Source organism: Halyomorpha halys, unplaced genomic scaffold, assembly GCF_000696795.3.
Source record: "Halyomorpha halys isolate HHAL.00 unplaced genomic scaffold, Hhal_1.1 Scaffold504.1, whole genome shotgun sequence".
Classification (NCBI taxonomy): domain Eukaryota; kingdom Metazoa; phylum Arthropoda; class Insecta; order Hemiptera; family Pentatomidae; genus Halyomorpha; species Halyomorpha halys.
The window spans coordinates 65,814-77,792 of NW_027105794.1; the positions used below are offsets into that span (position 1 = coordinate 65,814).

At 29.8% G+C, this 11,979-nt stretch overlaps 1 protein-coding gene across 1 annotated transcript in view; it reads left to right on the forward strand.

Moving 5' to 3' along the window:
* dre4 (SPT16 homolog, facilitates chromatin remodeling subunit dre4) overlaps positions 1–11,979 on the forward strand; it is a gene marked incomplete in the record, with an annotated part of 30,150 nt that overhangs the window by 6,800 nt on the left and 11,371 nt on the right. The window contains 11 exon segments of the mRNA XM_067053524.1: positions 684–830; positions 1,541–1,692; positions 1,796–1,910; positions 2,871–3,019; positions 4,077–4,263; positions 5,519–5,689; positions 7,096–7,294; positions 9,592–9,790; positions 9,912–10,150; positions 11,522–11,664; positions 11,757–11,939. Of these exon segments, the coding sequence (XP_066909625.1) occupies positions 684–830; positions 1,541–1,692; positions 1,796–1,910; positions 2,871–3,019; positions 4,077–4,263; positions 5,519–5,689; positions 7,096–7,294; positions 9,592–9,790; positions 9,912–10,150; positions 11,522–11,664; positions 11,757–11,939 (1,884 nt within the window).

Here is an 11,979-nt window from a genome sequence, read left to right on the forward strand (position 1 = left end):
AATTATTACAATACAAATGAAGTAAAAGAATATATAATATAGTATAAATATAAATAGACAATGATCAGAATTTTAAAAAAATCTTAAAAGAACTATAGACGTAATAAGAACAAAGAATTTCTTTGTCCTTTATTCATTTATTATTATTAATTTTTCTAGTACATCATCCACGGTCAACTTTCTTTCATAATTATTGATTTTATTGTACTTATTCTCTCTCGACTTTTATGAAATCTTAACTTACTTCTCTATGTCCTGTTTTTATTATGTTAAATTTTGTTTTTTTCATTTTACGTGTTATTATGTTTACTGTTATTTTAACCTAATAGTTTGCATAAAATTTTTTTATGTTCTTATCATTGTCTATTTATAATTTATACTATTTTATTTATTTTTTTCCTTCATTTGTATATTATGTTGTTTTTCACTTATATTTATATAATTTTAACCCTACCTTAATTTACCTTTTCTATTTATCCTATTATGTCAAAATATTTTTAGTTGTTTTTGTATATTTTTAGCCAGCCCTGATAAAGTTCCATAAAGTGGGGCGAAACGTCAGCAAATGAAAATAGTTGTTAAACTATTTTTGTTTTCTTGTGACCAAATCCCTAACCGTCTTCATAATTTAATATAAAACCTCATAATTGGTTTTTCTTTTTTCAATCAAATGAATTTTTCAGGTTGATGTCAGCAGTGCTGTTGGATTAATATTGTCTGTAAAAGAAGAATCGGAAATGAGTTTGGTGCGCAAAGCAAGTCAAGTAACAGTTGATGTATTCTCTAAATATTTAAAAGAACAAATAATGGATATTATCGACTCTGATAAGGTAAAAAAAAATTAAATATAATATTTTATCAGCCTTTTTTTTTTTTTTCCTTGTAACCTGATTATAATGTATGATAAGTTATATTTATTCATTTCTGTTGTAAATTGTTAATTGGACAAACTATTGTTGACAATAAAAAAATCTTCCATTATGTTTTTATGTGTCATGCTACTATTATTAATTATATATTATTGTTACTGTCATTACTGTCTGTAAAATATAAATATCTATTTTATCAATAAAAATAAAACATGAAGAAGAAAATCCTTCTGATACACCAATTTTTTTCATTATTTAGTCTTATTGTAATCTTAATAAGAGTCTGTTATTGTTACCATATTCTCTTAAGCCATGTATAGTAGTTCTACTTAGTTCTTTTGACTTAATTTGTGTTACTGCCTAGCAAGCAACTACGTGGTTGCTTTAGTAGATATATCTCATAATCATTATGTACTGATGGTCCAACAGTTCTAATTTACCATTTATATTCAATCTATCACTTATCTTGATAAGCTCATGAAGTCCGGAAGGTTTACTTGCTCTTCCCACTTTGCCTTGATTAAAATAATTTCTTGCGTTCAAACATTGATTCTCACTAACTGTTTCCACAGGATCTAACTTTACAGGTTCTATTTGACACTATAAAAAATACCTAATTTAATTTTATTTGTGAGCGCATTTATTAAATAATTTTTATAAATTTTTTACAGAAAGTTAAGCATAGCAAGCTGGTCGAAGGTATTGAAAGTTCTCTTACTGATAAAAAGTATGTCGGTAATGTTGATACTTCAAATGTAGATATGTGTTATCCACCGATCATACAAAGTGGTGGGAATTACAATTTAAAGTTTAGTGCTGTAAGGTAAGATTTAATTTATTCAAACTTGTCTGCTTATAAGCATTTATTTGCTTTATTAATAATATATTTTAGTATGTTAAATTTAATTTTTTTTTCTTATTTATAGTGATAAGAACAATTTACATTTTGGATCGATTGTTTGTTCTCTCGGTGCAAGATACAAATCCTATTGTTCTAATATAGTTCGGACATTCCTTGTTGATCCAACTGATAAAATACAGGTATGACTTATGAATATTTTCTATTTTAATTTTAAGCCTCTCAAGTTTTAAGATGAAAAGTAAATAAATAAATAAATAAAGTCATGCTTTTCATTTTTAAAAATCAGGGTACAAATAATAAAAATACTCATATTCTATTCAAAATCATCATCCTCTGTGGCATTGCAACTCTTGCAGAGTCAAGATCTTCTGCAACTTCATCCGCCAGTCCTCTATTGGTTGCCGCTGCTCTCCAATTGCAGATTCCCAAGATAGACCTGGCATCCGCTGCCACTCCATCGATCAATCAGAGCTGGGGTCTTCCTACTCTCCTTGTCCCATAAATCTTTTTGTCCAGGATCATCCTAGGAATCTGATCCTGGGTCATTCTTAATACATGGCCTACTCACTGAAGCTGTCCCACTTTGATCACTCTTGCAATATCTGGGTTTCTGAAGAGGCCTGCCAGTTCAGCATTTGTTCTCATCCTCCTGATCCCATCAGCACAAACCGGGCCATAAATTTTCCTCAATATCGTCCTCTCGAACCTTAGGAGAAGGGCTTCCTGTGAACTGGGTAATGTCCAGCATTCGGAGGCATAAGTGAGAACTGGTTTCACCAGGGTCTAATACAGCTATATCTTGGTGTTGTGGGAAATAGCTCTGCTTCTGAAATGTTTCAGTAAGCTGAAATAGCATTTATTTGCGGACATAATTCTGCGATATATATTCAAAATACATTTAACAGATGTAAAATTTATTTCAAAATTGGTATCATCCATTTTATATGAACCAGAGAAATCATTTCTTCTGTAAATGAGTTTAAAAAAATAATAACCTTAGTTATTGATTTATTATTTATTTATTTTATGATTTACTTTCAAAGTTAGAGATAATTACCTGTTACCAGTATTATAATTGAAATATGCGTGTGTCAGTGCTTTATCTTTATTCATATATTTATATTCTTTATTACTTTCAGGAACATTATAATTTCTTACTAGAAATGTACGAAGAGCTTTTGAAAAAACTGCAAGCTGGAACTAAGCTAAGCGATGTTTATAATGCAGGTGTCGACTATACAAAAAAACATAAACCTGATCTTGTAGATAAGCTCACAAAGAATTTTGGGTAAATGTTATACTTAATTTCTTATTCTATCTAGTTTATAATGTTTCAATAATAATCATATTGAAATTTCGATGTTATATTATAATTAGTATTCTACTAGTCAATAACTATATTGGCTTTTCAAAAAATAATTTTTCTTTACATACTATTACTATTAGTTTTTTTGTTTAATTTACTTATTATAATTTTAGTATTTATTATTTTCTTGGCCATATTATTAAAAGTATGCTCATTGAAATCTTGGGATAAGGTTTATCCCTTCAAATTAATTAATTATAATGGTCTCCCTTGGACCGTGCATATTTGGTCATTATAGTCTATTACAACCAATGATGTAAATGTGAAGTAATAATTTCATACAATCTATTACTGCCACCATATCTCGGGAAATTTCTTTTTCCGAAAATCCGAAAACTAAACACTAAGCATATCACTGAATGAAAATGAACCCCCTTTCCTTTGAAGCAATGATTTAAAATAAAAGAAACATTCTCCCAAAAATTAGACTTGTTTTGAGTCCCTAAAACATCGGTTTCCATTAAAACCGATCCTGATTGTTCGATGGGTGCTCAGAATGAGTTGTAATGATTGATCAGTTCTTATAACCACGGTTGTAATATCAGATTAAAAATACATTGCAATGATATTTAACATTGATACATAGAAATAAAAACATAACTAAAAGCATCTACAAATAAAAATACAAATATTTATTAAAAAAGAGGATATTACAATATATATTTTTGGAAGATTGTTGATTGACAGAAGATGGTCCGGAAAAAAGATACGAACTACTAAAACTTTGTAACATAATTTTAGTTGTTTGTCTTTTTTAGCCACGATGAAGCCCTGGTATGTCAGGCGAAACATTGGCTCACTATAAATATTAATAGTTAAATTACTATCTTCTGTTACTTTGACTGTACCAGGACCATATTCCTTATATATACATATATTTTTTTTTAATTTTGTGATAAATTTTCCTCGATCTTTCACTAGCTATATTAATATTTTTTCTAGTATTATTTAAAGTTATTAAAGATTTTTTTTTTAACAGATTTGCTATGGGTATCGAATTTCGAGAGAGCTCTCTGCTTATTGGACCAAAAACTCAAACCATTGCTCTAAAAACACAAGTTTACAACTTGAATGCTGGTTTATCAGGACTTTCTAATAGTGAAGCTAAGGAAAAAGAAGGAAAGACGTATGCTCTATTTATTGGTGATACAGTGATAGTTAACGAGGTAAGCTAAGGAATTATTGTGTATAACAACAAAACTAATAATGACATAAAAATTGATTCAAATGTGTTCCTTTAGAATTATATGCTAATTTGACTCATGAACTTGTATCATAACATTATTATTTGGAATTTGATGGACATTAACCTTTTCACTTTTGTGTTCATTTAAGTAATGTATACTTACTGCTTCACTTATGATCCTACAAGAACCCGAAGCCTTGTTGATTAAAATTAATATAATTTTGATTTTTTTTTTCCTTGGAGACTAAGTGGTTGATTTCTGGAAGCTACCCACTTTTCAGGATATTACATTGTTAATTATATTATAATGGTGTTTGCCAAATTCATAACTACCATCCTGTGTCGATGCCACATTTAATATTATGACTGATGGATTTTAGTACATATTGCTCTGACTATAATGTTATATGTATACTTATTTTTCTAGTAACTTGGTATATAAAACATCAGCCCAAGTAATGTTGTTAAAGTCACTATAGTTTTATGAAGTTTGTAGTTTTATTAGATGATAGACATATTTCTTTATATCATCTCAAGAATTAAACCTTTCCTGCCCACATTACCCCAGCTGTTAAGTTTTAACTCCTATATGAACGCGAAAGTCCAAAGTACTCATAATATTCTGGTTACAAAGCCTGAACCCAACAGATATTGTATGATTGCTGTTACTGAATACCCTATCTGTTTCTAGGTTTTATGTCCTGTACAAGAAATTTTAAATTAATTACTCTTTGGGGAGGTTTATGTCTGTTGGTATTGTTTTAGAAACGTAAGAGAGTATTACAATCGTATAAACCTTAAGCTGCTATAAATATCTCCATTGTCACCTAAATTCTACTCTAATTCTAAATGTTTGCTTAAAAATGTCTGTATTTATTTGTTTTGTCTGATCATCGTTTAATGTTAAGAAGAAATTTTCTTTGGTTTTTAAGAAAAAAATTTCATCTCCCCTCCTTAAGTGTATCCCCTTCCCCTATCATTTTATGGATATTTCTGCTTCATGAGTACGTATATAAATTCTCTTTAACTTTTGCTCTAGATTTGCATCTTTCATTATTTTTTTCTATCAAAATTAGTTATGTGTATGGAGTAACTTTATAAATCAATTGTTTTAGTTGTAATTGTTTTTGTCAACTTTTTTATATCTGAATTCTTTGAGTTTTCTCTATATCTTTTTTAATTTTTAATTTCAATTAGATGTTTAAAACGTAATGCATACTTTTGTTGATTTTTAGGGTACCCCTGCTTCAATCTTGACACCAGCAAGAAAGAAAATGAAGAATATTGGTGTTTTTCTTAAAGACGGGGAAGAGGATGAAGATGAGGAAGAAAAGGAAAATGAGCCTGTTCACCAGCCTATCCTCGGACGTGGTAAAAGGACTGCTGTACTCGATTCTAAGCTAAGAGTGAGTAGTTCATACTTAGATTTTTCTTTAGGGTTTAGAATCATCTACAACTTGTGTATTATGAAGTATATTTAGAATTAGAATGTAATTAATACAAATTTTATCTTTATGAAGAATTCAGAGATCATTCTTGCATCATCGTTCAAATTATAGTGCGATGATGACATCAAGTTCTGCAGATGTCTTGTCCTTTTCATTTCATTGAAACAGAAAACCATGTGTAATTGGTAAATACGTTTACAAGTGTTATATTGATTATATCATGTTTATGGGGAGTTTGAGATTTTTAATATTTGTTTTTAAATGAATCTCCTTTTCCTATTGATATATCTTATTTAAGAAATAATTAAAAAATGAAAAAATAAATAAAATTTCATGGGGAAGAAAATTCAGCTATATGGAGATTGGATAAATCCAAAGAGAGTATCTCTACATCTCTAGGAAGGCACACGACGTCATTCAGGCTGAACTCTCTTTCTTTAGCCAATAAAATGGATCCCTTGATATTGGATACAAGGATTAAAGGTGTCGAGTGGACAGATTGCCTTGCTAAGAGGTATCTGAGAATTTTCTCTTTACTCCTGATCCTATATGTAATATCAGTTCCAGTTTTGCAAAGAAATGTATAAAAGCTATAGCTGATGGCAAGGCTATACTGGAGGAGTGCTAGAAAACTAGAATGGTCAAAAATGTTCCGTAAAGGTCCTTGTACATTAAGAAGTGCAACACTTCTTCATGTGGACAAGATGACCTTAAGCTGGGTGACAGAGCTATATAAAGGACGCTGTTGTACGATCTAGGTATGATATCTGATATAGATGTGATGGATTGGTTTGAATTCAGTTCCATATCATTGGCCAAGATTGTATAATGGACTCTCGAAGCTTTTCAAAATAGTTGATCTGTATACAATATTTGCTATGACATCTGGCCTGTGTAAACAGAGTGAAGGATGGCACACAATAGGCCCTGAGTGGCTTCGGTGCATTCATACTGGTTCAAAAAAAAAAAAAGGGGAAAGAAAAACTTGTTCTCATATTCAGCGAGATGCGAGCACTTATTTTGTCGTCAAGGGGTTCCTAATCACTAAATCGAGAACCAAATGCCTATAATATTCATTCAACACTAGAGTTGTTTTCTGTCTTGGTTATAGTAATTTTGTGGACAATCCATGATTAGCAAATAATAATAATATTTTGATAACCTGTATGGTTTGCTCTCTTAAATAATTTGAATCTAAGAAAGCTCAAAAGATATGTCCCAAATAAGTGACCATTTTATTAAAAAATTAAAAAAAAAAACAACTTTTATTCTCTCTTTAGATGCATGCTTATTCCATCTTATATAGAAATTTTGTATCCCATCATATCATTTTCTATAACTTTTTATCCATTTGGTTCTTGCAGCAAGATTCTTCAACTGAAGAAAAGAGAAAACAGCATCAGAAAGAACTTGCGGCTCAGTTGAATGAAGCAGCTAAAAAGCGTCTTGCCGCTCAGTCTAGTGGAAGGCAAGAAGAAAAAGTTAGAAAAAGTAATGTTTCTTACAAAAGCAGATCGCAGATGCCGAATGAACCAGAAGTAAAAGAACTGAAGATTTTTGTTGGTAATTTTCTTTTATTATTTAAATTTTTTTTTCAACTACAAAAAGTATCAGTTGCAGACTCAACTCTCCTTTCTGTAAACTGGTATTTTTAGGAACTCGTTTCTCTGGTTGTACTGGTATGATTTGTTTAAAATTCAACACAGTCATTTTGTGAAAGGTTATCAATTTCCTTTTGGATTTTTTTTTCATTATTGAAATAGGGAAAATTTGAGAGAAAACATGAAAATATGAAATAGGTGTTATTACTTCTTTAGATTAAGATACCTATTCGTTGCAGATTTGACCCAAAACAGATATGCGTCTTTTTATTCCAAACTCCTTAACCATCCTAACCCATTAATTCTTAATCTTTTATCCTTAACAATCCCTGATAATCCTCCGAGGTGTCTGAAAAGAAGATGGCCACGGGACCTTCTAATTTAAATTAATGTTTGAAGTACCACCAATCGGTGGTTCCTTCCCAAGATTTTCAAATGTATATGAAACATACTACATATTTACCTATTGTATTATTTTGTACAGTTGTAAATTACAATAAATAAATAATTAAAAAAAAAAAAAGATTAAGATAATTTCCATTGATGTATTTTTTTCTAAAATCTGGTCCGTTTGGAAATACTTATATTATTTAAGATATGTGTTGAATTTTATAGCATTTGAATAAAAATTCTCAAAGATTAGCACGGTTAAATTTAAGGGAAAAATGCCTCTAAGGAGGCATTCTTTAGTAATGTAGAATTTTTAGTTTCTAACATCAATTTTTTTTCTCTATTTATTAAGTTAAATAAACAAAGATAAGCTAATTAGGGTTTATAGATTTTTTTTTCTGTGGGTTCACTTAACAAAAAATAATTTTTATGGTATGAGGAGATGGTGGGGAGTGCGATTAGTGAGTGATGAAGACTAATAAGTAAAAACTTTTTTTATTAGTGCCTATGTTTCGACACGAATTTAGTCATCATCATTAAAAGGAAATACATAATAACAGATAATATAGATAAATAAATAGTTTTGGAAGAAAATGTATATTATAAGAATATAAAAACAGTATGAAAGTTTGGCAACTGAGTGCCTTTGTTGATCTGACTTGTGAAGAAGAGAATCAAGATGGACTCATTGACAACTGTTATTACATTTTTATTATTGTCATCCATTGCTTTATCAGTTTTAAAAACATCCAAAACAATACTAACACAATCAAAACAAACCATGAGCAAGTATGTTAACACAACAAAAAAAAAAAAAGGTGACGAGCTTAGCTGGTCTGTTACATGACGTCATTTTCCATTTAACAGACTCTCAACCATGTTATATCGTTTTAACATGGTAAAAGAAAGAAATATTTCTCCATTTAACAAGCTTTAACATGTTAAACTGAAGATCATGAATACCCCTATTATAGAAATAGTATACATATGTAATTCGAGTAATATATTTGCATATTTAATTAATTATGTAATTGTTTTCTTATTCCCTTTTTTCAAAACTTTAATGTTAAATAATTTTCATTTTGTATATGTATTTTACTTACTGGATTTTCTTTTCATATGTATACTATTTTCTTTTTCATAATTTTAATATTACTTATTCTCATACTGCTTTTATCTTGTATAATACTGTTGCTCAATACCCAGGCCTAGAGGAAAAAATGCAATAAACCAAAAACAAAAAAAATTTACACTCCTATTCAGAGAAACATAGTTCATGAACGGACCGATGAAATCGATCGGTTATCTATCTTCTCTCCCCAAGGAGGTTATCTCGTTACAATACCCTACATTTTCTTCCAATACTACTTATATATCTATATTATCTGTTAAAATTCTAGTTTTTCTGTATTTCCTTTTATTCATTATGATTGTTATATTTTTTTTTTGTCCTTAGCCCTGATTAAGGTCAAAAATTCTGGGTGAAATGTTGACACTAATAAAATAAATTTTTATTTAGTTGTGTTCTTCATTAACTGCACTCTCAACCATCTTTTCCTTATATCATATTCTCAGTCAACAATTAACAAACCACATTGTTTGATCATTTTATTCCATAAATCTCCATTTATTGGCATTTTCTTTTTGTAAAAAAGGTTGATGGGCAAATGGGTATATAAAATGAAATGTATAGAATTCCAATTAAGGAATAATTTCTATTCGAGATAAATGAGTATGATTTGTTCCAAATTTTAATGAGAGAATTCTAGTCTTTAAACTAAAAAAAAAAAAAAAATTAGTTTTTAGGTTAATAGATCACTGCAGAATTTTTACAAAAAATCTTATAGAGTTCTTTTTATTTTTTTTCAGATAGGAAGTATGAAACAGTTATACTTCCTGTATTTGGAATACCTGTACCTTTCCACATCTCGACCATTAAAAACATTTCCCAAAGCGTAGAAGGAGATTATACTTACCTTAGGATAAATTTTTTCCATCCTGGAGCCACTATGGCTCGTAATGAAGGTGCCGCATTCGCTCAACCTGATGCCACATATGTTAAAGAAGTGTGAGTTGATTGTTACATTTATGCGTTATTTGGTGATTTCTCAATCCCCGTTATTAATAAAATTAAACTATTTATTAGTTATCATGTTTTTTTTTTTTATAAAGAATAAAATTTTTTACAGGACCTACCGAAGCACGAATACGAAAGAACCAGGAGAAACTGTAGCACCATCGTCTAATTTAAATAATGCATTCCGTATCATTAAAGAAGTACAAAAGAAATTTAAATCTAGAGAAGCAGAGGAGAAAGAGAAAGAGGATCTTGTCAAACAAGACGTTCTTGTACTTTCCCAAAATAAAGGAAATCCTAAACTGAAGGATCTTTATATTAGGCCGAATATTGTCAACAAAAGAATGACAGGTAAATAAATAATTGCCTTTGTTCATTTATTTATTACCTTAGCTTCTTTATTAACTTCAAGAAGTTCTATAAAAAGGCAACGTGGGTTTATTATTCAGAATAAATAACATTTTTTTACAAACTCATATTACACTTTGTAGGTTGTGTTAAGTGAATTTGATATTAGTTTTTGTACAGATGAGGAAAAAGTAATCAGTGGTTTATGTATAAGCTGAAGGTATTAGTTATGTCTTGGTTAAGTCAATTTGACTTAGGTATTGTTATTCTTAAGTATTAGTCATAACCAGTTATTTCAAAATGGCAACCCATTATAGGTTTCATACTCCCATATCTTGGCCATAAATGAAGTTATAGGACAAATTAATGTTTTAGGAATGTTGGGGCAAGGGGTTTTCGCGCTTGAAAAACAATTGTCTTCCCCAGAGTAAATTTTCACTGGTTCGGGTGAAAGAAAATAAAAAAGGGAGGACCTGAAACAAATATCTCAAAAAAAACAAAATATGAAATGATAAAGAATAAAATTCCTTCCAATTGCTATATAATTTAATGAAATTAAAATATAAACAATGAAATAAAAAAATTAATTGTTTTCTGTTATTACAAACAAAAAAATAAAAGAATTAATGGTAAAGTAAAAAATCTTTGGAAAACTATTCCTTCGATAAAGAATCCATAAATTTAAAAAAAAAAACCTGTCCACTATCCATTGTTTTTCTCTGAGACTACTGAATTTTTTTTTTAAGTGAAACTTCTTTTACGACGACGTTCTATAACTCAAATGAAAAATAATTATATGGGAGTAAATTGATTCCATGATGCAAGATAAACGGAAGTGGTAAGGGAGGGGCAAAGCTGGTCAATTCTAGCAGGAAAAGTTTTGTATTGTAATAGGATAGTAGAATGTTAGAGGAGCTTAACAATCCTGGCAGTTGTGGTGTGATTGTGTTAGCTCCTGTTCTCATACAATCCTATTACAATATAAAATATTTTCCTGCTAGAATTGACTTAAGGAAATGGCTGCTCTATTCTAATTATTATTATTATTGAGGTGTAGATAGTTGACCGTAGATTAATGATTGGAGAAGTTTGTCAGGGGGTGCGGTCAGCAAAGAACAACATGATGAATGAACAACCCTAACCATATTTATTTATTTTATGTCGACGATTCGACCTGAGTTTCAGTTCTTCATCAGGGGTTATGGCGTAGAAGGTAGGCCTGCAACTGCACCATAGCCAGTTGCAGGCCTACCTTCAAGTCTCTTGGAAGAAATATTGTGTAAAGCATTGTCCATGTGGGAATTGAATAAAGCAGTTATAAAGGAGCATATAATTTTTTTTTTAAATGTGTTAAAACCCTTATTCTTGTTTCAGGATCTTTGGAAGCTCACACAAATGGATTTCGTTATACATCGGTCCGTGGTGATAAAGTGGATATTTTATACAACAACATAAAAAATGCCTTCTTTCAACCATGTGATGGTGAAATGATTATTCTTTTACATTTTCATTTAAGGGTACTTTATATTGATTTTTCTTTTTTAATTTTTTCAATATTTCATAAAATTATAAGATATAATTTTTTTTTTTTTTTATATTCTCTTTCCAGCATGCAATTATGTTTGGTAAAAAAAAACATTTGGACGTACAGTTCTATACTGAAGTCGGTGAGATAACAACTGACCTTGGTAAACATCAGCACATGCATGACAGAGATGATTTAGCCGCTGAGCAGTCTGAGAGGGAACTGAGGCATAAACTTAAAACCGCTTTCAAAAGTTTCTGTGAAAAGGTTATTTATTATTGTTGCTATAATTGCCATGGATACGACC